This window comes from Microtus oregoni, unplaced genomic scaffold, assembly GCF_018167655.1.
Source record: "Microtus oregoni isolate MIOR12 unplaced genomic scaffold, Mior012 000031F_ref0000149, whole genome shotgun sequence".
Classification (NCBI taxonomy): domain Eukaryota; kingdom Metazoa; phylum Chordata; class Mammalia; order Rodentia; family Cricetidae; genus Microtus; species Microtus oregoni.
Window position 1 is genome coordinate 28,005,203 of NW_024543090.1, and position 24,807 is coordinate 28,030,009.

Here is a 24,807-nt window from a genome sequence, read left to right on the forward strand (position 1 = left end):
TGTTTATTTGGATTTTCGAGACAGGGTTTCTCTAGCTTTTGGTGCCTATCCTGGAACTAGTTCTTGTAGACCAGGCTGGCTGTTTTGGGAATTCTTCTAAACAAAGATTCTAAAAGTGTTTTGGGAAGTGTTTATTTAGCTTAGGTTAGAGCATGGGTTTCAAGTTGTAAGATTTATTTTCATTTTCTGTGTATTGGTGTTTTGCCTGTGTGTATGTAGATGTGTATCTTATGGGCATAAGAACTAAACCCAGGTCCTCTGCTAGCAGGGAGGACTCATAACAACTGGGCTATCTCCAGCCCTACAGGTCATATTTGCACTTAACTTTTCCCATGTGTTAAAAATCAATCTTGGGACCTCATACATGCTGAGGAAACAGCCTACCACTGAACTGTACTCTCACATGTGCGAATAATTATTTGTGTTAGGCTGGATAGATGGCTCAGTGCAGACCCCAGTTCAATCCCCAGGACCCATATGGTGGAAAAGAAAATGAACTCCCACAAGTTAGCCTCTGACTTCCACGTGCACACAGATACAAAATAAGTATAAAAGTTTTTGGAAAATAATTTGGTACTTATGAAATATATTGTGATAGGAACCCGCCGCATGAGACATTGACCTTTGGAACCTACAGTTCTTAGGCTCCCGTGATGGCCGCGCATGGCTTCCATGCTGCCCTTAGTGAGCAAGGACTGTGTCTTCTTAGGCTCACTTATAGAGGCCATCTGTGAGACTTACAGACCTCAGCGATGTAAGCAGGTTGTAAGGATTTAATGACAAAACACATTGCACTGCAGTTCCTGGTGGCTGGTTTGCAGTGATCAGGGCGCTGTCCTAGCTCCTGCGCTTCTGTATTGGCATAGAAAAGGGCTGGCAGCTATAGAACAGAAGATAGGCTGTAGCTGTTTGAACTGAAGTGTCTGGGATCTCACTGACTCGGGTGTCATCAAAGCTATACCAGGCCTGAGTTACTGAGTTCTTGCAGAAGGCAGTGTAATGTCCACCATCCAGATCGCCAAAGTGGTTCTAGGAAAGAAAGGGTGTAAGACATGGTTTCTACATGCAAATACTCTGACAGAATAATAAAAATCACAAGGTCAAAAAACTTTAAATTGTCTGTTGAACTGAGGAAATAGTTTTGTCAAGTCTTACCTAATGTCTGACTTTGAATTGCTTATATATTGTACTCATTGACTCCTTAATAGAATTATAAAGGAAGTTGGACAGTATATATATGATTTATAAATTTTTAATTTATATATAAAATTTTAAATTATTTTAAAATAATTTATGTGACCAGGCAGTGATGGTGCATAGCTTTAATCCCAGCACTCAGGAGACAGAGGCAGAGGCAGGAGGATCTCTATGAGCTCAAGGTCAGCTCGGTCTACAGAGTGAGTTCCAAGACAGGCTCCAAAGCTACACAGAGGAAATCCTATCTCAAAAAAACAACGGTAATTTCTGTGTGTGGTTAGCCTGCATATCTGCATGTGCACCACATAATGCCCATGTTCATGGAGACCTGAAGAGAGCATTGGATCCCTGGAACTGGAGGCACGGATGCTTGTGAGCCTCCATGTGTATGCTGGGAACTGAACCCTGGCTTCAGGGTCTCAATGCTGCAACAGTAAAACTGAGTAGCTGGCAAGAAAAAAAGAAACTATGACTATCAAGGCCTAAAATATATCTTAGCTGGCTTTTTTACAAAGTTTCCTGACCCCTCATATAAAGGAAAGAAAATAACATCAAGTGATAACTTTAGAAATGCTTCCACCTTGCGAGCCCTACTCCTGCATCTGTGAACAGCAGGGAGGAAGACTTAGGGAGTCCTAAGGCTCATACCTGTAATCCTCAAATCCTGTAAAACCATTCATTCGCTAGCACGAGGCATGCTGGCTGAAATATCAGCGCAGGAGGCCGAGGCCCTTGGAGGATTGAGGCAGGACTGCCACAAGTTCAAAGCTTGGAGCCTGGAGTGAGATCCTGCCTCAAAAAGAAACCGTCTAGCTTTTTTATTTTAATTTGTGTGTTTCCCTGAGCACCACGTATGCTGGTGCATGCAGAGGTCAGAGGAGGGTTTGGGTCCCTTTCAACTGGAGTCACAGTTGTGAGCCATCGTGTGGGTGCTGGGAAATAGACCGAGGTTCTCTGCAAGAGCAGCCAGTGCTCTTAACCACTGAGCCATCTCTCCAGCCCCTTTCAGCCTTTAGGAGGTAGATACCCATTTATGTCTCCTTAATCCCCATCTTGTCTCTTCATGTCATAAAATGGAGGAAGCAGATTGAAGAGCAGAATGAGGTGAGTGTGGTAACCTGAGCACTTGAACTGTGAAGCCACATAGGAGCCCTGGGGAGCACAGAAGCTGGACTGAGGTTTCCACACCTCCTGGAAGGACAGACTGAGGCTCTTGCCATCGAACCTGATGACCTGAGCTGAGTTTCTGGAACCCGCGTGGTGGGAGGAGGACTGATCCTGCAGGCTGACCTCCACACATGCTAAGTAATCTTTCAAACATAAACCATTAACACTAAGCATGGTGGCAGAAATACCCAGCACAGGAGGCTGAAGCAGGAGATCTTGAGTTGGAAGCCAGACTGAGCTAAGGGGGAAAACTGCCTGAAAAAGAAAACTTAAAAACACCAACACAAAGCATATGATGGATGCTCAGCTGCTACTTAAAACCTCAGGCTACCAGGTGCGGGGGATATCTTGTAATCTCAGTACTTGGGTGTGGTTCAAGACCTGCCGGGGCTACAAGAGCCTCTGTTTATAAATAAATAAACAAACAAACACTTTGGTTTTGGTTAAATATTTTAAGAGCTGGGTAATATCAAGCAAAGAGAATGTGTGCACTGGAGCATGGCGTATTGATTAATAGAACAAATGACACTGTCACTGGAAATCAGGAAGCCTCGTCAAGTGTTAAGTAGACAGTTCCATATGTTCGGCAATTCCCTCCTAGGTATAGCCCCAAGAGAAATCAAACTGTCCACACAAAACCCTCTGTGGGATATTAATAGTGACGGCCATAAAGTAGAGCCGACCAAGGACCTCTCAATGAAAGAATGGACTGTGGTTGTTTACATAGTACAGTGATATTTGGCAACAAAAGAAACGAGTACGTGCTACAACACACGGAAACCCTTAAAAACATGCTGAGAAACAAATAACACTCATGTCTTTAATCCACTGTTGAGCAGGTCTACAGAGTGAGTTCCAGACTGACAGAGCTACATATCAGAATTCTGTCTCAGAAACAAAACCCAACATAAAGCAGTCCTTGGGTGGGTGCCAGGCTGGTGGGGATCCGTTTAGACATACTAAACTGTTGTAGAATGTGATTGTGGTGCTAACGGGCAGCTATGTAAGTATACACCAGAACCACTGAGCTCTGCACACCTACGTGGAGTTTCCAGTTATCCACGGAAGTATTTTTAAGTCGGAAAGACAAAAAAATAATAATTTACAGCCAGCCAAAAATTGAATGAATTTGTTGAATACAGACACACCACATAATACACACACACACTATGGTTTGGAGCAGTGCTACCCATAGATCACAGATGCAGACTTTGTCCCCAAAGTGTGAGGTGGTAGAACCTTTAGAGATGGGAACTTCTCAGAGGGCTTAGGTCAGTGGGCGTGTGTCTCATCTCCAGATGTGAGTCACTGTCCTGACGTGCCTCTGCTGAGACACGCTAGGCAAACAGTGAGTAGTCACAACGCGGTAAGGTTAGGTTTCTCCCAGATTTAAACCCAGAGATGCACACATGCCAGGCAAGCAGTCTGCCACTAGAGCCTCAGACCTGTGACAGTAAGAACACACAGACAGAAGACCTGTTTTCACACACACAAAACCTCAGTAGGGCACGCTTAGTAGACACCTGAAGTCCCAGTGCCCAGGAAGCACGTTCAAGGCTATCCATCGTGAAAGTGCAAGGACCAACTCAAATTCAAGTGCTGTCCCACCATACAACAGCTAGAACAGCCCAACAGAAAGCTTCCAAGCACAACAGAGGCTTAAGGCGGCCACACTTCCCGCTGCTGCTGCTGAGCTGTGAACTGGAGCAATTTTGGAATGCCACCGTCTGAGTTCCTAATGCTGGCATATGCATACCCAGCCACCAGTGCCCCACTCCCAGAAATAGCCCCCGAAGGCCCGAGGACATCTGTACCACAGCAATACTCATGGGCTAGAGCACTGCAGACAGCAGAAGAGGCTATGGTGACTTCACACAGTGGACCCTATCCAGTGGGCACAATGAACTGTGTGTAGCAGTGTGGATGCCTTTCAGAACTGTGAGCAGAAGGACAAGATCCTAGTGAGGACATACTGCAGAATGCATTTACATAAAGCCCAAAAGCAGAGTCTTGTTTCTGCACCCGAGGAGGGAGAAGGACAATTACACACGAATAGTAATGTCTGAGCCCTGTTTCCTGTTTCTGCTTTTTCAAAACAGGGTTTCTCTGTGTGTGTAGCCCTGACTGTCCTGGAACGCAGTCTGTAGACCCAGAGATCCACCTGCCCCTGCTGGGATTAAAGGCGTGCGCCATTACTGCCCAGAATGGTCCCTGTTCCCACCTGTGCCATTACTGCCCAGAATGGACCCTGTTCTTAGTGCACGGATGTGCTCACTGGACAGCTCGCCCAAATGTCCTTCAAAAACAGTATTTTGGAGACAGGCCCAGCCTAGCCTCAAGCTTAAACAGGTGAAAGTAACCTTGACCTTCTTGGTCCTGCCTCTACCTCCTGAGTGCTTAGATTATAGGTGTGCACCCCCAGTGGCCATTTATGGTTTGGTGCTGTAGATTGAAACCAAGGCTTTGTGGATCCTGGCAGGCGCTCTATCAATAGCCACATCCCCCAGCAGCACCCCCCTCCACCCCCAGAAAAACAGGATTTTCTACAAGGAGGTTTAAGAAATGCCAACACTCCCTTATACTGCCACAAAGAGCCAAACAGCAAAAAAAGAACTGCATTGTGAGGTGAGGTACTAAGAGCGCTGGCCATGAGCAGGAGAGCAAACAGCACAGCGGCATAAACTCTGTATCTACTCTGGCTACCCCAGCTCTATAGCAGGGTGGGGATGACAGAGACTGCCCACTCTCGGCAGTGTGGCAAAATGGCTGTCACCCTTGCCTCCACGGTGTTGGGCTATGCACCCATATGTATTATGGCGAACCCAGCTAGTGGAAAGTCTGGTAGCCCACACAGGCTTGCAGCTAAACTAGGTAACTGATCTGATGGGTGTCTTCACAGGCAGTCTGACTTTGGAAACCAGTTCCCATCCTCTTGACCGTTTGGCAGGATGGCGTGGCCAGGAGCCATCTGGATAAGGGACCTGCTGTCTCAGTGCAGTATACTATAGAAATCTCTGCATTGTCCATCTCCAGGAGCCATCTGGATAAGGGACCTGCTGACTCAGTGCAGTATACTATAGAAACCTCTGCATCGTTCATCTCCAGGGCCCCATAGACATCCCACTCCCCTGCATGGCTCAGTAGATAGCTGCATCACAAACCAAACAGCCCGGCTGTCCGACCCCAGCTCAGCCTCATTGAGTAGCCAACCCAGGTGGTATGCCATGGTAGGGAGTAGAGAACCCTCTCAAGCATTGGAGAACCAGAGGAGCCTTCCCACAGAGGCCAGGCGCATGGGAACTGGATGATTTTCACAGTACTGCATCCCTCTGGCCACGCCTCTCCCACAGTGCTGCATGTGAGTATCTGCCACGCCACACAGGAGCAGAGAGGCGGGATTACCTTCCAGCAGAAGCAGCACCAAGTTTAGGACCCGAAGGTGCCTTTGAGTCTTATCTAGAGATAGCAAGTCATATTGTCAAGGTTTCTGAGCAGTAGACTCACCAGATGCCACATACCAACACCAGATGCAAAAACCAGTTGTGACTTAATGACCCGAAATTCAACCAGTAGACCTGAGAACTGCACATCTTCAAATCCAGGCAGAGAAGACAGAGAGAAATGAATGCTGATAATAGAAGGCTCTAGAACCAAGGGACACTTCTCCAGACAGCACTTAGGCATAACAACGAGACTGGGAATGAGCCTACCTCAACATCTGGCCAATTCCAACAGATTGGAATTAGGATATGCTTCTGTTAGCTGTGAGACGGATAGTGGTGGTGATTTCAGAATAGTCTGTGTCTGTGAACGGTCTGCAGAACCAGCAGGATAGAGCTGCATGGCCCTGTTTATCAGTCAGCGCCAAATGAAAGGTGAATGGGAAGGTATGTATGAATGTATGTGAAAATTATATAACTACAGAGCCACAGTAACAGAAACAGACACACAGGTCAATAGAACAGAACAGAAGAGCCAAGAGTGAGTCCATGCTACCACAGCCACCTAATCTGTGTGCATTCTGGTGCCATGGAAACCAGAAGAGGGAGCTGGAGCCTTCTGGAACTGGAGTTAGTTACCCATGGTTGTGAGCTGCCATGTGGGTCCCTCTAGAACAGCAGCAAGCACTAACCACTGAGCCACCTGCTTTTTGACAAAGATGCCAAAAACTCCTGCAGAAAAGACAGTATCTTCAACAGATGCCTCGGGGAAACAGGCAGCTACATGGAGAATGAAAGTAGATCCGTTCCCCCCATACAAAAATTAACCCCCCGAAAATTAAAACTCCTGTTGACAAAGGTGAGCGTATGAGCAAGACATGAGTATGGGCAAGGCCCTCCTAACAGGGCTTAGCAACTAGGAAATAAGGCAAGTGGGACCTCATGAAACTAAACAGAGCGCAGACGTGGCTTTGCCCGAGGTGCTCGTCAACTGATGACAGATAATGAAAAAGTCCATATACACGGTGAGCTGGGCGGTGGTGGCGCACGCCTTTGATCCCAGCACTCGGGAGGAGGCGGAAGCAGGCAGATCTCTGTGAGTTCGAGGCCAGCCTGGTCTACAAGAGCTAGTTCCAGGACAGGCTCCAAAGCTACAGAGAAACCCTGTCTCAAAAAACAAACAAACAAACAAAAAAACCCATATACATGATGAAATTCTATTCAGTAAAATGAAATTAGGAATCCTGCCAGGAAGTTGATGGAACTGGAAAATACTAAGTCAAGTGAGCTAAGCCAGGCCCAGAAAGTCAAATACTGCATATGCAGATCCTCAGTTCAATTTTCAGATGTCTGTGTTGTCCGTTCTAGTGGGCTCCCCTGTTGCAGCGGTGAAACACAAACCAGAGGGGAGAAGTTGAGTCTGGCTCGTAGGTTCTAACCTCAGCCCAACACCGAGGGAAGCCGGAGCAGGAACCTGGAGCAGGAACTGAAGCAGAGGCCATGGAGAAGCGCTGCTTACTGCCTTGACCCTCCATGACCTGCTCAGTTTGCTTTTTTCATGACACCCAAGACCACCTTCCCAGAGGTGACACTGCCCACAGTGGGCTGGGCACCCACGTCAGGAGGAGGAGACAGCGGATCCCTGAGTCGTGATGGTCAGCTAATCTGGCTGACCAGTGAGAGACCTTGTTTCAGAAGCAAGGTGGAGGGGCTAGGAAGATGGTTCAGTGGTTAAGAGCACCTTAACCAAAATCAATTCCCCACACCATCACTGGGCAGCTCACATCTGCCTGTAACTCCAGTTCCAAAGGCTATGACACCCTCTTCTGGCCTCCAGAGCATCTGCAATTGTGTGTGTGCTTGTGCGTGCAAATCCACATACAATGGAAATTTTAAAACTGTCAAATAACTGACATCTACCTCTGGCCTCCACACACAAATGCACACATGTGCACATGTGCCATGAACACCTATACCTCCCTCCATGGACACACCTCAAAGGGTCACACCATTGTTCTAGGCAATAACTTTTTAAAATGTGATCCCAAAAACACGGGCAACAAACTTACTAGATGATGGAGTTGTGCAATAAAGACAACTAGAGAGTGGAGGGAAGACCCATAGCGTGCGAGAAAATATTTGCAATCCGTTTATCTGATAAGGATTAGTATACAAAATATGTAAGAAAACTCGCACAAGAAACAGCAAGGATGCAGGGCTTCCACAGAGACTCACACAGTGCCTGGTCCACGGAGAAGTGACCAGATAACAGTAAAGACAATGAGCAACCTGGAGTAGAACCTAGGTGAGGGGCTGGAGAGAGGCTCAGCGGGTAAGACCCAGTGCTCTCCCAGAGAGACCAAGCTCACAGTCACCTTTACCCCTATCTCTAGGAGATACATTGCCCCCTTCTTGCCTCTGTGGTCACTGTACATATAGGGTGTACACACACACACACACATACACACACAAAACTAAAATAATAAATATAAATCTTTAAAAACAAAACAGCCTTGTAAATTCCCACATTCAGCCAGGCGCGGTGGCACACACCTGCTACCTCAGCATTTGAGGAAGCGAAGGCAAGTCCCCAGGAGGGAATTCAAGACCAGCCTGGGTTTTATGGGACCTTGTCTGAAAAATAAACAAGGTTTCCAGAAATGACACTATAAATACAATTATTAAAATGATCAATACCTTGGATGTACCAGTTCTTAAAAAAAAATAAGTAAATGGAGAGAGACAGAGACAGAGAGAGGAGAATGAAGTCCACCTCTTCCAGGGCTCACCCAGAACCTTCCCTTCTAGTCTGGATGAATGGCTCAGGCAGGGAGTGCACACCACACAGCAGCCTGCTGGAGTGTGTGCTGCAGGGCAGGAGACTGGGTGAGGCCTGGAAGCCGCGTTTCTAACAGAGGCCCTGATGCTCTGGCTTTCGTGTGCTCAGTGGCTACCATAGCCAGGTCCCAGCCACCTTTCCTAGCACCACGTGCTGCAGTTTGAGAGATGCTTGCTTAGCTCTTTACTGCACCAGCAATGTGCCACAAGCTCTATGTGCTCATCTCTTCCTGAGCTGACTTCCAGTGCCTCAGCTAATAAGTCTGAAAATAATAGGAACATTTTAGATATGTGGGGTAATTTTCACAGAAGCGTGCATCTTTTCCTAACACACATAATTTTTAAATATAAGCTCCACTTTTTTTTTTTTTTTTTTTTTTTTTTGGTGAAGATTTTCCTGAATCCTAGGGTTGGAGAGATGACTAGCAGTTAATAGCACTGGTTACTCTGGCTGCTCTTCCAAAGGACCTGGGTTCAAACCCCTCACCCACATGGCAGCTCACAACTGTCTGTAACTCCTTTTCCAGGGGATCTGACACCCTCACACAGACAAACATGGAGGCAAAACACATTTTAAAAAAAATTTTAAAAATTTAAAAAATAAAGATTTTCCTGAATCAGAAAGGGATACAACGAGAAGTTAAAAAACTAAGATCTTGGGACACAGCACCTTTGAAACTCACGTTAATTAGAATCTCCATCTGATGGGAGAGAGGAAGAAGTCACTGTGAATGCCGGAGTGTAGGGAGGCAGCTGTGTGGAGAAGGGTAAATGGTACAAAGGAGACAGACGGCCTCCGGGGGAATAAGGGAGCACTGTGCAAGTCTGAGGGTGGTTCTGAACCAGGGAACGCAGAAGACTAGACATAATGCCCTCCCCTCTTTTTATTATTTTTATTTTTTTAATATTTTTGAGACAAGGTCTCACTATGTAGCCCTCACTATCCTGGAACATACTCTGTAGACAGGCTAACCTTGAACTCAGACATCTGTCTGCCTCTGCCTCCCAAATGCTGGTGGCGTATGACACCAGCCGACTTCATTTTTTTTTTTAAATAAATCTTTTTTTTTAAGATTTATTTATTTATTATATATACAACATTCTGCCTCCATGTATGCCCACATGCCAGAGGAGGATGCCAGATCTCAGTACAGATGGTTGTGAGCCACCATGTGGTTGCTGGGAATTGAACTCAGGACCTCTGGAAGAGCAGCCAGTGCTCTTAACCGCTGAGCCATCTCTCCAGCCCCCGACTTCATTTTTAATACACTGCTGAGCAATAAGATGAACTGGCAGGTTCAGTTTCAGCTCATCAGAGGGTCCTGTGGCAGGACTGCGCTCTGGAAGGACCCCCACCCTCAGACACAACAGCTTACACCGTGACCCAGGAGCCCAGAGAATGATTCTCTGCTCAGGTTGGTTCCTCAGGGAGATTCTGGACAGTGGTGCGGCTAGGACTCTGTACCAATCACAGCTGACTTAGAGCCAAAGGGAGCCGCTGGGACGGGCTTCAGCCAGGCATGGAGTCCTGGGACTGCTAAGTGCCTAGTGTGTGGGTGCTGGCTGTGAAGTGCTTCCCTAGTAACACAGGCCTGACCTCTAGGGGTGCACGTGGCCAAGACGCCTAGCCGCAGAGGCCGCCAAATGGAGGAGGGAGGAGGCAGAGGACAGGATGTTCTGTTCCCGTTAAACTCACCACCACAGCGCAGAGGTTGTACTTGGGATGTTTCCGGAAAATTGGACAGATGTAAGGAGTGAGGTCCAAGTTGGTGAGCGGGTAAAGGATTTCTGTTCTCAGCTTCCTCTTCATTGTACCCTGGATGTCAAACCTGCAACCATAACAAACGCATGAAATTCAAAATACGTTTGCGAGCCACTTGTGAACGAGGTCCACAGGCCTTGACACATTCCACGTACAGTTAGGGTAATTTTGAGATGATTATCTGGTATATAAATTGCTTCCTTCTTGAAATAAATTTATTTAGAAATGCCAGACCCTTCGGCCTCACCAAAGTGAGTCAGCGAGAGACTATACATCTCAGTAAGCCCTGCCTGGTGGGGAGAGAGCAAGGCAAGCACCTGCCTGGGGGGGGGGGGATAGTGTACGCCTGGGGGGGATAGGGTGGGGGGAGGGGGATAGTGTCTGCCTGAGGGGGGATAGGGTCTGCCTAGGGGGGGATGAGGGGGAGGGGGATAGTGTCTGCCTGAGGGGGGATAGGGTCTGCCTGGGGGGGGGATAGGGTGTGTGGGGGAGGGGGGAATAGTGTCTGCCTGAGGGGGGATAGGGTCTGCCTGGGGGGGTAGGGTCTGCCTGGGGGGGATAGGGTCTGCCTGGGGGTGATAGTGTCTGCCTGGGGGGGATAGTGTCTGCCTGGGGGGGATAGGGTCTGCCTGGGGGGGATAGGGTCTGCCTGGGGGGGATAGGGTCTGCCTGGGGGGGATAGGGTCTGCCTGGAGGATGGATAGGGTCTGCCTGGAGGATGGATAGGGTCTGCCTGGAGGATGGATAGGGTCTGCCTGGAGGGGATAGGGTCTGCCTGGAGGAGATAGGGTCTGCCTGGAGGAGATAGGGTCTGCCTGGAAGGGGATAGGGTCCGCCTGGGGGGGATAGGGTCTGCCTGGGGGGGATAGGGTCCGCCTGGGGGAGGGATAGTGTCCGCCTGGGGGAGGGATAGTGTCCGCCTGGGGGAGGGATAGTGTCCGCCTGGGGGAGGGATAGTGTCCGCCTGGGGGAGGGATAGTGTCCGCCTGGGGGAGGGATAGGGTCCGCCTGGGGGGGGTAGGGTCCGCCTGGGGGGGTAGGGTCTGCCTGGGGGGGTAGGGTCTGCCTGGGGGGGATAGGGTGTGCCTGGGGGGATAGGGTGTGCCTGGGGGGGGGATAGTGTCTGCCTGGGGGGGATAGTGTCTGCCTGGAGGGGATAGGGTCTGCCTGGAGGGGATAGGGTCTGCCTGGGGGAGGGATAGTGTCCGCCTGGGGGAGGGATAGTGTCCGCCTGGGGGGATAGGGTCCGCCTGGGGGGGATAGGGTCTGCCTGGGGGGGATAGGGTCCGCCTGGGGGGGATAGGGTCTGCCTGGGGAGGATAGGGTCTGCCTGGGGGGGATAGGGTCTGCCTGGGGGGGATAGGGTCTACCTGGGGGGATAGGGTCCGCCTGGGGGGGGATGGGGATAGGGTCTGCCTGGGGGGGATAGGGTCTGCCTGGGGGGATAGGGTCTGCCTGGGGGGGGATAGGGTCTGCCTGGGGGGGATAGGGTCCGCCTGGGGGGGATAGGGTCCGCCTGGGGGGGATAGGGTCCGCCTGGGGGGATAGGGTCTGCCTGGGGGGGATAGGGTCTGCCTGGGGGGGATAGGGTCTGCCTGGGGGGGGATAGGGTCTACCTGGGGGGATAGGGTCTGCCTGGGGGGATAGGGTCTGCCTGGGGGGGATAGGGTCTGCCTGGGGGGGATAGGGTCTGCCTGGGGGGGGATAGGGTCTGCCTGGGGGGGGATAAGGTCCGCCTGGGGGGGATAGGGTCTGCCTGGGGGGGATAGGGTCTGCCTGGGGAGGATAGGGTCTGCCTGGGGGGGATAGGGTCTGCCTGGGGGGGATAGGGTCTGCCTGGGGGGGATAGGGTCTGCCTGGGGGGGGATAGCACAAAAGCTGTCACCTAGGTGAGGCATGAGTCAAGCCACCTCTTCTCTCCTCCTCCCCCATCTTTCTCTGTCTCCCTCTTCTCTATCTCCCCTCTCTCTCCTCTCCCCAGAGTCTCACTATGTAGTCTTGGCTGCCCTGGAACTGTATAGTCCAGGCTGGCCTCAGATTCAGAGGCTTGCTGTCTCTCCTTCCAGAGTGCTGGGATTAAAGGCGCAGGCCACCACACCTGGCATTATCTTAGTGTTGGCACTGTTAGCGCCCCAGTTTCCAAGCTGAGATCTAAAGCTAAATGTAATGTTTTAGAAAGAAATTCTGTTCAAATCTTTCACAGTAGAAGTCACCAAATCTAAGCGCGTACCAGAATCATTCAGAACCTTTAAAAACAATATTCACTCAGAAAATGTGCTGATTTAGATATGAGGCAGGGGGATTACTAGATGAGATGAGTCATCCTTAGGCCATAAAGTGGGAATGCCTATTCCTGAAAACTAAGGGAATGCCCTGTATGGTGTTTTGAATGAAAATGACCCCCTTAGACCCGTAGGGAGTGGCACTATTAGGAGCTGTGGTCTTGTTGGAGGAAGTGTGGTTTCAGCAGCTGAAGCCAGGCCCAGTGTCACTCTGTCTGTCTGCTGCCTGAGGATGTAGAACCCTCAGCTACCTCTCCAGCACCATGCTTCCTGCCATGATGACAATGGACTAAACCTCTGACCTGTAAGCCAGTCCCAATTAAATGTTTTCGTTTATAAGAGTTGCTGTGGTCATGGTGTCTCTTGGTCGGCAGTGGTGGCACACACCTTTAATCCCAGCACTCAAGAGGCAGAGGCAGGCAAATCTCAATGAGTTCAAGGCCAGCCTGGTCTACAAAGCGAGTTCCAGGACACCCAGGACTGTTAAACAGAGAAACCCTGTCTTGAAACAACAACAAGATTTGCTGTGGGCATGGTGTCTCTTCACAGTAATAAAGCCCTAAGATACCCTATGGCCTGGTCTCCTAGGCAGGGATCACCCCCGGAAATATGAAGAGTTTTATAGACTGGGTGTTCATGCTACACAATGGAGCAACTCTATCCACGTCTGCCCAGACTGAAAGCAAGGCCAGTGGCCACCAGCTGGCTAATGGAGAAATAACTGTACCTCTATCTACAGAAGGGATGAAAACCCAGCAATGGCAGGGACCTGCCACAGCCACAGCCACACCCAGGCCGCCTCAAAGGCATCGTATCAAGAGAAAGGAGCCAAACTCAAAAGGCTAAAAGCAGCGTGATGCAGGGCATTCTAAGAAAGGCAAATCTGTAGGGACAGACGACAGATTAGTAACCCACGGGGAGGGCTGTGGGGATGGGTCAGGGGTAAAGGTACTTGCCATGCAAGCATAGGGAGCTGGGTTTAGATGCCCGGCACCCATTTCACTGCTAGGTAGCATGTGGGCCACCTGTAACCCAGCTCAGGCTGGCTAACTGGACTATCCAAATTGGTGAGCTCGGGTTCGAGCCAGAGACACTGCCTTGATACCTGACAGTGCCTGAAGAAGGCAAAAGACATCACCTTTGGCCTACATCCTTGCACACACAGCACCCCACACACAGGCATCCACACGTTTTCCTTTAATTCCCTGGGCTCATGGCAAAGGGAGAGAACGGTGGTAAAGAACTATTAGGGAATTTTCTGGAGTGACAGGTGGTGTTGATACATTGGTTGCAACAGATATCATTGTATGCATTTGTACAATTTCATAGACAAAATACATTTTATATATGTAAGTATATCTTTTTTATACTTTTTTTATTGATCTTTATTGAGCTCTACATTTTTCTCTGCTCCCCTCCCTGCCTGCCTCTCCCTTCTTCTCTTCAATCATCCCCCAAGGTCCCCATGCTCCCAATTTACTCAGGAGATCTTGCCTTTTTTCTACTTTCTACTTCCCATGTAGATTAGATCTATGTAAGTCTCTCTTAGTGTCCTCATTATTGTCTAAGTTCTCTGGGATTGTGGTTTGTAGGCTGGATCTCTTTGCTTTATGTTTAAAAACCACCTATGGGACTGGAGAGATGGCTCAGTGGTTAAGAGCACTGCCTGTTCTTCCAAAGGTCCTGAGTTCAATTCCCAGCAACTGCATGGTGGCTCACAATCATCTGTAATGAGGTCTGGTGCCCTCTTCTAGCCTGCAGGCATACATGCAGACAGAATATTGAGAATACTGTATACATAAAAAAAAAAGAACATGGCTTGAAGGGACTGTGTGCCAAAGTACACCTGTGGAGGTCAGAAGGCAACTTACGGGAACTGGTTCTCACCTCCTTCCACCACATAGGTCCTAAAGGTCAAACTTAGGTCATCAGGTGAATACCCACTGAGCTATCTCTCTGGCCTTCAACTTATTTACTTACTTTTAAAAATGATTTATTACTTATTTTTATTTTATGTGCATTGGTATTTTGTCCGTATGTATGCATGTATGAGGGTACTGAATCCCCTGGAGCAGACAGTCATGAACTGCCACATGGGTGCTGGGAACTGAACCCCGATCCTCTGGAAGAGCAGCCAGTGCTCTTAACCATTGGGCCATCTCTTCAGCCCCTCAACTTTATTTCTAAGACATATATTCTACTAACATATGACCATAGCATGAGTGAGGGAGTTACATGCTATCTCAACATTAGTAATTGATGGGGGAGGACCCAGGCCATGTGGGTGGTGTCACTTCTGGACTGTTGGCCCTGGGCGCTACAAGAAAGCAGGCTGGGCAAGCCATGAGGAGCAAGCCAGTAAGCAGCAACCCTCCATGGTGTCTGCTTCAGTCACTGCCTCCAGCTTCCTGCCCTGTTTAAGTTTATTATCAAAAAACAAGAGCCAGTGGTGGTGGCACACGCCTTTAATCCCAGCACTCAGGAGGCAGGTGGATCTCTGAATCTGAAGGCAGACTGGTCTACAGAGTGAGTTCTAGGGTGCCAGGACTACACAGAGAAACCCTGTCTTGAAAAACAAAACAAAAAGATGGAAAATTACAAGTATCGGTGAGACAGAGAACTCTGAGTCCTAGGGTTTATCCTATGAGAACATAAATGGATGCAGCCAGGATGGAGAAGACAGGCTGTTCTCAGAGGACCTCATGCTCAGGAACAGAAAGGTAGTATTAACTGTAGCTATTCCTAGTCACTTAAAGGTAGAAACAACCCAACTAACCCAACAAAGGGAAAAGGCACACACACTAGACTGTTATTAAACCACAAGAGTATCGGCTACAACAGGAATAAACCTTAGAAAATGTTCTGCTAGCTGGGCCAGGTATAGTGGCTACAGCCGTAGTCTTAGAACGCTAAGATGGAGACAAGAAGATAGTCCAAGCCCAGTTCCAGCTACGTGAGCTCCTTCTTCAAATAACAAAATTTATGCTAAGTGAAGCCTACCAGACAAAAAGAACAGTGTGTCTTGTTTTTTTTGTTATTGTTTATTTGCTTTTGTTTTCCTGGAACACACTCTTGTAGACCAGGCTGGCCTCGAACTCAGAGATCCGCCTGCCTCTGCTTCCCAAGTGCTGGGGTCAAAGGCGTGTGCCACCACTATCCAACATCACTGTTTTGGTTAAAGTTACTATTGCTATGATAAAACACCATGATCAAAGAAACTCGGGGAGGAAAGGGTTTACTTGGCTTACACTTCCAAATTACAGTTCATCAATGAAGATAATCAGGGAAGGACCCCAAACAAGCAGGGCAGGAACCTGGAGGCAGGAGCTGATGACACAGAGACCATAGAGGGGTGCTGCTTACTGACTTGCTCCTCATGGCTGGCTCAGCCTGCTTTCTTACAAAACCCAGGACCACCAACCCAGAAGTGACACCACCCACAATGGGCTGGGTCCTTCCCCATCAACCACTGATTAAGAAAATGCCCTATAGGCTCACCTACAGCCTGATCTTCTGGAGGTATTTTCTCAATTGAGGTTCCCTCCTCTCAGATGACTCTAGCTTGTGGCAAGTTGATATAAAAACTAACAGGCACAAACGATCCCTTGTCAACTTGACACACAAACACATCACTTATTAGATATAACCTTTCCTTCCTTGTGGTTCCCAATGTCTCATAATCAATATTACAATATAAAACACATTACAGACTTCCCACCCTGACCCCTTCAATCCTTGGGTTTCAATTGCTACTAAGGCTGCGCCTTTACCAATTGCCTCTCTCCTGGTCTCGTGCAGCCCCAACCTCAGCTGTTCTCCATGAGCCCTTCATGGCTTCAAACCCAGTGCCACCTGGGTGACTCTTACACATGGCCAAGTTCAGATGTAAGCCCAAGGTACAACCGTGGCCTCCTATGGAACATAGTCTCTGCATGCTGACTCTGGGGAACCCCTTCTCCGTCTCACTCCCAGCGACGCTGGTCTCTGACGGCTGGTACCGTCTCACTCCCAGCCGACCGCCATCATTTGTCACAGAGGTTTCACTTCTGTGGTCCTGGATCTTGTTAATCACAGCTGGTGTTTTCAGTCCCAGCTGACCATAACCAGAGTTAATTCAACACAACAACTATGCAACAGCCCTGACAGTCTTTAAGTAGCTCTCAAACGTCCCTCTTCACAAGCCAGGCCTCCAGAGACTCCTGTGCTCTCAACACTCTCATCTTCCAAGCTCCTACAGAGCAGCCCACTGGGCCCTCAACACCCATTGGCTTTTCTAGTCCAGAGTTCCAAAGTCCTTCCACAGTCCTCCGCAATACAACATGATCAAGTCTGCCAGAGCAGTACCCCATTGTCCTGGTTCCAAGTTCTATCTTTGAGTTACTACTGCTCTGATGAACATCATAGACAAAGCAACCTGGGGAAGAAAGGGTTTGTTTGGCTCACCCTTCTGTATTTCAGTTCATCATCAAAGGAAGTCAGGGCAGGAACCTGGAGGCAGGAGCTGTTGCAGAGGCCACAGAGGAGTGCTACTTACTGGCTTGCTCTTCATGGCTTGCTCAGCCCGCTTCCTTACAGAACCCAAGACCACGAGCCTAGAAACAGCACCACCCACAATGGGCTGGGCCAATCACTGATAAAGAAAATGCCCTACAGGCTGGAGGCATTTTCTCAATTGAGGTTCATTATTCTCAGGTGACTAGCTCAAGTCAAGGTGAAGCAAAACCAGCTGGCCCAGCTACTCTAGTGAAAAGAATAGGGATAAATCTACAGAGACAGGAAACACATTACAGAAGTAGGAACAAGGGAGAGGGGGAACATGAAGACGTTGCTTAATGGGTTTGGGCTTCTGTTTAGGTATTGAAAAGTTCTGGAAATTATGACAATTGACATTTAACATTGTCAAGGTAATTAATTCACTTGATCAAAATGATAGCTTTTATGTTGCATATATTCTAATAAAAGAAATTACATATTAAATTGGAATCCAACCCAGTCTATGAACTGGACTCTTTATTTCTCACTTGCCTGACACTGAGGACTAAGCCCCTACTTTGCCACTGGTTTTAGAACAATTAAATAGATAAACTATTAGTGTGTGAATCACATCTCAGGAAAATTTTTACACACCATCCACCTACAAGATGTCAAAATCCACATACCTTTTTAGGTGAAAAACAATTATTTTCGGTGCCTTGGAAATCGTGGCCCTCACAGCTGTTTCTTGCTTGCCTTCACAAAAGGAGCAATGGATTTGGTTGTTCCAGGTCAAGGTGTCTTGTTGGAAAAAACACTGGAGACAGTCCTGTTGGGAGAGACAGAGAGCATTTGCTGACCTGCCATCCCCGCTGACCTTAGAAGAAAGCAGGGTTGTAGTTGCTGATTATTTACAGCACACTGGAGGTTGAGGCAGGAGGATCGTGAGTTTGAGACCAGCCTTGCAATACAAGAAGACTCTATCTCTCAAACAAACACACAAACAAAACCATAAAATGTTGAAAGAACTGTGTACCTGTGCTTCTGGGAATTTTCCTAATGAACAGACCCAGAAGTCATGCCCATCACCAGAGCCCTGTAAAATCTACCTAGCAACCTTTTTTGTTTTCAGAGTTGGGGCTGATGGCTCACACCACTAATCCAGATGCAAGAGGAGTTCTTCAAGTCAAGGCTAGCTTGCTCTGCATACCAAGTTCCAGGCCAGCCAGAACTACACAGTGAGACCCTGTCTCAATAATAATAAATAAAAATCTGCCTAGCAACTAGTGATGCTTCTCACTGAGTGTGCTGCTGAGATGGGTTGGGTTCTTTTCCCACTAATAAATAATCTATGAATTATCACTTTAACTTTTCTGGTTTATTGCAGAATAATACAGACTTTGAAAAGCCTAGTAACAAATCAGATAGCTGTTTTCTACTCTAAATCTGCTGACACAATGTGGGGGTCTGAAATCAATCGTATCTCATGGTTTGGGGTGACAATTCACAGCAGATAAATTAGAGCACGCATCCGAGGAGATGAGGTCTCTAGCCAGGCCCTGCTTCTGCAAGTTCTTGACTTAAGAGGGGGGGGGGGGGGATAGGACACACAGACTGTTTTCATTAGAACTGCCAGTGCTTCCCCCAAGAATCTGAAAGTCTTTCCAGTGATCTTGAAGCCTTTTGATCAAATGGGAAACAAAATAAAAAGTAACAGGTTCTGCTTCCCTGCTGTGGACAGGAAAACTGTCGCCAGCAGATGTTTTCAATCTCAGAAGAAAACTTTGTGTAAACTCCTGCAAAGAAAGAGTTCCCTGATTCCTGATTGTTCCTAGACAGCCACTTCTTCCTACTCTGTACCCACATCACTCCACCTCCCCACTTACAGATGATTTCTGAGCACCATGGTAAAGAAAATCAGAGTGGCAAACCAAGCCACGACTTCTCTCTCTCCTCCCGCCACAGCCCACAGCTTCCATCCAAAGTCTAAAAGAGTCCGAGGGGCTGGGGAGATGGATGGCTAAATGATTAAGATCCATTGAGGACCTTGAGAGCTTGATAAAAACAGACTCTCTGAACATGGTGGACAATGAAGGCCGATGAGAAGCCAAGGACAATGGCACTAGGTTTCGATCCTACTGCATGAACTGGCTTTGTGGGAGCCTAGCCTGTTTGGATGCTCATCTTCCTGGACCTGGATGGACGGGGGAGGACCTTGGACTTCCCACAGGGCAGGGAATCCGGACTGCTCTTCAGACTCCAGAGGGAGGGGGAATGGAGTAGGGAGAGGGGGAGAGGAGTGGGAGGAGGGGGGGGGGGAATGGAAGGAGTGGGAGGGAAATGGGAGGCGGGGAGGAGGCAGAAATTTTTTTCAACAACAAATAAATAAATAAATAAACAATCCACTGAGGATCCAGGCTCAACACCCATGTGGTGGCTCACAGCTGTTTGTAAACTACAGTTGCAGGGAATCTGAAGCCCTCTTCTGGCCTTCTCGAGCACCAAGCATGCACACGGTTGCACATAAATGTTTGCAGACAAACATGCATACACTACATAATAAAAAGAAATCTTTTTTAAAAAAGAGTCTATTATAGCTAGTCCTAGCCTTGAACTATGGCATGTGGAGGTGTGGGCAAGTCAGAAGAGCTTCATAAGAAATCACAATCTCCATCTCAAGAGACCGAATAAACCTCACCCATATGTATAAGTGAGGCTTTGTCTTGAATACATTTATTTATTTATTTATTTATTTTTAAAATATTTATTTATTTATTATGTATACAATATTCTGTCTGTGTGTATGCCTGCAGGCCAGAAGAGGGCACCAGACCCCATTACAGATGGTTGTGAGCCACCATGTGGTTGCTGGGAATTGAACTCAGGAACTTTGGAAGAGCAGACAATGCTCTTAACCTCTGAGCCATCTCACCAGCCCTTGAATACATTTAGAAATACAACTAAATTCATAGTAACTATTAACTATAGGTTGCTTTTCGAAATATTAATAATATTGTTGTTCATTCATGGACTTCCTTTATTTATATCTTTTTTTAAATTTATTTATTTATTATATATACACTTTCCAGGATACAGTGTCAGATCTCATTACAGATGGCTGTGAGCCACCATGTGGTTGCTGGGAATTGAACTCAGGACCTCTGGAAGAGCAGCCAGTGCTCTTAACCTCTGAGCCATCTCTCCAGCCCCCTTTATTTATATCTTTAAGGCATATGACAGCCATTTCCTGCTAAAATTGTAGGGATAACAGCCATGACTATAATTGCAGTTTCTGAGAGATTCAGGCAGGGTTACTTGAGCCTAGTGTCCCAGGCTAGCCTGCGTGACACAGCAAGAAAACCCTGTCTCAAAAATAAGAAAATGGGGGCTAGAGAAATGGCTCAGAGGTCCTGAGTTCAATTTCCAGCAACCACATGGTCGCTCACAACCATCTGTAACAAGATCTGGTACCCTCCTCTGGCGTGTGGGCACACATGAAGGCAGAATGTTGTATACATAATAGATAAATAAATCTTTAAAAAAAATAAGTAAATTACCTGAAGGGAGCATTCATATTCAGATGGGATGGGGAGGGAGAGGACGGTGAAAACTTCATTCTTGTTGGTGCAGGTCTCACACTTTAAACACGTGATTCTGTAGTTGAGCTGTCCTTCAAACAGCCGGGTGATGATTGACGCCTCACTGGCCACCACCTTCCTGCAGGATCTGGGAGCAGATCTCTTCTCGTATGCCCTTCTGCCGCAGTGCTGTGTAAAGCGACAGATTCCTGTTGGTCATCTAGTGACCAACTAGATATAAAGCCAGGTAACACAGAATGGCTGTTCTTCCTATTAAAATGATACATTTTGACCAGAAAAGAGTTCTTTTTGATCCAGCCAGAACACTAAGGCCTTGGCAGCATCTGCCACCTGTGACAACTGATAACTCAGCTATTTCCCTCTCCAGATGAAACTGAAGAGTGACAATCATTGTCCCAACAGGAGAAAAGATACTCCAAGGAGAGACAATTGCGTCCTTCCTCTGCCTAACAGAATACTAATACTGAAAACAATGGTCCTTGGGATATTGGGTTGCTGTTCTCAGGGCTGAATGAAGCCTGGTGTGGGTGGGGGAGGAGCTGAGCTCCTGAGAAGAGATTAAACACAATTGCAACAATTTGTCATACTATCTTGTAAGAAAGATAGGCTGCGAAACAGTGATGGCTCGGTGAGGGCAGGACTCCCCTTGACCAGTCTCCTATTAGTTGTGCATACTTCAAATCACCTATTTAAACCTAAACCTCATGTCAGTACCCCAAAGTTGACTTGGGGATCACAACCTCTGTTTCTCTTCCCAGTCTAGCCACTCTGGGTCTTTCCAGTGTTTCTGTCTCTAATTGTCTTTACAAGAAGGTGGGGGGTTACAGAGAAACCCTGTCTGGAAAAAAAAAACAAAACAAAAATGAAGAAGGTGGGGGCTCAACCTCTGTAGACCAGGCTAGCCTCAGATTCACAGAAATCTGCCTGTCTCTGCCTCCAGAGTGCTGTGATTAAAGGCGTGCACCACTGCTGCCCGGCACAAGGTTTCCACCCTTTAAAAGCATTGGTAACAATTTGGCAAGGTAGGTGGGCACTTGCAAGCAAGTTGGCCCCAGAGAGAGGCAAGATTCAACAGGCCCCATACAGCTCTAGAACCCTTTCCCGAGGGGACTTTGGATCTTGGGTTTCAGCCAGCATGAGCTGCTTTGGAATTGAATTTAGCAACGAGAAATGTGTGTTTCGACCCTTTGCCTGGGCTTTGCCTTCTTGTTGGCATAGAGGCTTTTTGAGGTGCTTGATTTCATTTGGGCTATTATCCCTTGAATGTCTGAGCAAATCTGGAGTACTGTTGGGTCATTGGCCATTACCATATACCAAGGAAGGCCGGAATGTGAGTATTTCAGATCTCTTCCATAACACCTGCATTTGGAGAGGGGGCTGAGGCAGGAAGACTGTGAGTCATATACCTGCCTGACACAGTAAGACTCTGTATCATAAAAAAAGAAATATTAAAAGAAAAATTATTTTAGGAGCCAGAGAGATGGCTCAGTGGTTAAGAGCACTGACTTCTCTCCCAAAGGACCGGGATTCAATTCCCAGCACTCAATTCCCAGCACTCACATGGTGGCTCTTAACTGTCTGTAACTCCACTTCCAGGGCCTCTGTTGCCCTTTTCTGGCCTCCATGGGACCCTGGCAAGCAAGTAGCACACAGACATACATGTGCAGAAAATAAAAATTAAAAAAAATTGAAGTTAAAAAAGCAAACTAATCAATAAACAACAAATATCCTAACCTGGACATTTTCCAAAGGACCCCCAGCACCCAGAGCCCTATCCTACACACACACACACATACACACACACACACACACACACACACACACACACACACACACACGTGCGCGCGCGCGCGCGCGCGCGCAGATGTTTCCGATAAAGAAGCACACCTAGCTCAAAGCGGTTGGTTGGTTCTTACCTTTTTCAAAGCTTCATGAAGTTCATTGAGGACGTAAATCAGGAACTCCTGTGCATCTTGCTGTGTCTTTTTCAGAAAAACTGGGTAAAGGCTGCCAAGAGCCGACAGAAATATCTCTGGTGAGACACAGTCTGAGTCCCCAAGCCACATATCTGTCATCAGGTAGGCAAAGGCGGTGGTGACCTCGCTGCAATCCCTGGGAAGAAGAGAGGGCGAAAGGCAACTAGTCCCCGCTGATTCATGAAGAGCGGAGCCAGTCGTGGGGGATCTGGACCACGCCACCGACAGTTCTGCCTGCTGCCCACCCCGTCTGCTCACCCTTGATGGGTTACCCAAGGACCTACAGTGCCTGGGCTGACACAGCCCTTCCATCACCCCGCCTCGGGGAACTGGGGGAGCTGGGGGCGGGGCAGAGCTCAATGAAGAGCGCCTCTTACTTCTGAAGAGCTGTGACGTACTTTCCCGAGAGGAAGTACTCCACCAGCGGGGATATGCTGCAGAGGCATTGCAAGATGGCGTTCATGTAGCAGGTGTTGCCCAGGTTCCGCAGTCCTGTCATGCCCTGCAAGTGCGGCTGGCTCTCAGACTCCGGGAGGCAGGCATGGTCTGGACACTCTGAACTGCGTGGGCCACACACATGGAAGGAAAGTGTTTCCAGGGAAGAGAGTTAAGTGCAAGTGACAGCAAGGCCCTCACCACTTAGGAAATAAAGGGGTTCTTTTGTGGCTGGCAGTCAAGGTCTTGTAACCTAGGCAATCTCTGAACTGACAGTCTCCTGCTTCACATCCCAATCTGCGGTTAACCTGCCACCAGCTTGGCAAGGGGGGGTGGTGGTGGTGCTTGTTTTATTATGAGATAGGGTCTCCCTATGTAGCCCTGGCTGGCCCAGTACCGGCTTTGAAGACCAGGCTGACCTGAACTCACAGAGATCCCCCTGCCTCTGCTGGGATTAAAGATGTGCGTCACCATATCGAGAACATGATACATACACATAGTAAGAACATATATATTCATGTTAAGAACATAAATGTGTATATATGCAAACACGCATATATACATACATAGGGGAAAGGAGATAGAAAAAACTAGACTCACATCCTTACTATGCTAATGACTAGTTATTATATATTTATCATCTGGGTTCTTTTTTTTTTTTGGGTTTGTTTTTTCAAGACAGGGTTTCTCTGGTTCTGGCTGTCCTGGAACTCGCCCTATAGACCAGGTTGGCTTTGAACTCACAGAGCTCCACCTGCCTCTGCCTCTTGAGTGCTGGGATTAAAGGCATGCGCCACCACCCTGCAGTTGTGATCTGGGTTTTTGGGCCTGCTCATTTATAAAATAGAAACGATGAGTGTGGTCGTGTGCCTAACGTGAGGCTCTGGGTTCGGTGCCTTCTCCTCTTCTCCCAGCAGCCCAGGAATGCTCTACCTCCCTTGTGGGTCAGGCGTGTGCTGTGCTGGGTGCTTAGCCTAGATTATATAGTAAATGGTAGCTTTGAAAAGAATACAGTGGGGGCTGAAGAGATGCTCAGCAGTTAAGAGCACTTGCTGTTCTTTCAGAGGACCCAGGCTCACTTCCCACTGGCGTGGCAGCTGACAACTATCTGTAGTTCCAGTTGCAGGGGATCTAATGCCCTCTTCTGGCCTCCAAGGGCACTGCTTTGGTGCACTTACATGCCGGCAGAACATTCATACACATAAAATAAAAACAAATCTTTAAAAAAAAGTACAATGACTTACTTAGGATGGCTTAATGGTAAGGGATGGGATTGGAGCATCTGCCTGGCATGCAGAAGAGACGTGACCTCCTTTCCCTTTTATTATTTGCTCTATCTCAGGAGGGCCACTCAACACCTTCGTCCTTTACGATTTTCCTTTCCATGTTCTGAATCTAAAGTTGGTGTCCCATGATACAGGGGCCTCTCTCAGGACCTCTGCTCACAGTTACACCCATATGAAAAGTGCTCACTGGTACATGGAGGTCCTTTTCACTTTTGCTCACTGAGGTCACAGAGGCCCTGGACTGACTGCTCAGGAAGGACATCTATGTTACCTTTGGGGGTCCTTCATGAGTCAAATCTGGCAGAGCCCTCCCAAATGCAACACGTGCCCCGACTCCTGGGGGTAAGGCTCT

The 24,807-nt window shown here is 48.0% G+C and overlaps 1 protein-coding gene across 1 annotated transcript; it reads right to left on the reverse strand.

Annotated features, from left to right (window-relative positions):
• Positions 1-826: 826 nt before the first annotated feature.
• Positions 827-23,046, reverse strand: Usp50 (ubiquitin specific peptidase 50). The gene is made up of 5 exons (XM_041678829.1): positions 22,675-23,046; positions 20,717-20,926; positions 17,846-17,988; positions 10,339-10,471; positions 827-1,029 (listed from the first exon to the last, which is right to left on the reverse strand). Exons 1-5 carry the CDS (start codon positions 23,044-23,046, stop codon positions 838-840), a joined length of 1,050 nt encoding a protein of 349 aa, XP_041534763.1. The 3' UTR covers positions 827-837.
• Between the last annotated feature and the right edge of the window lie 1,761 nt (positions 23,047-24,807).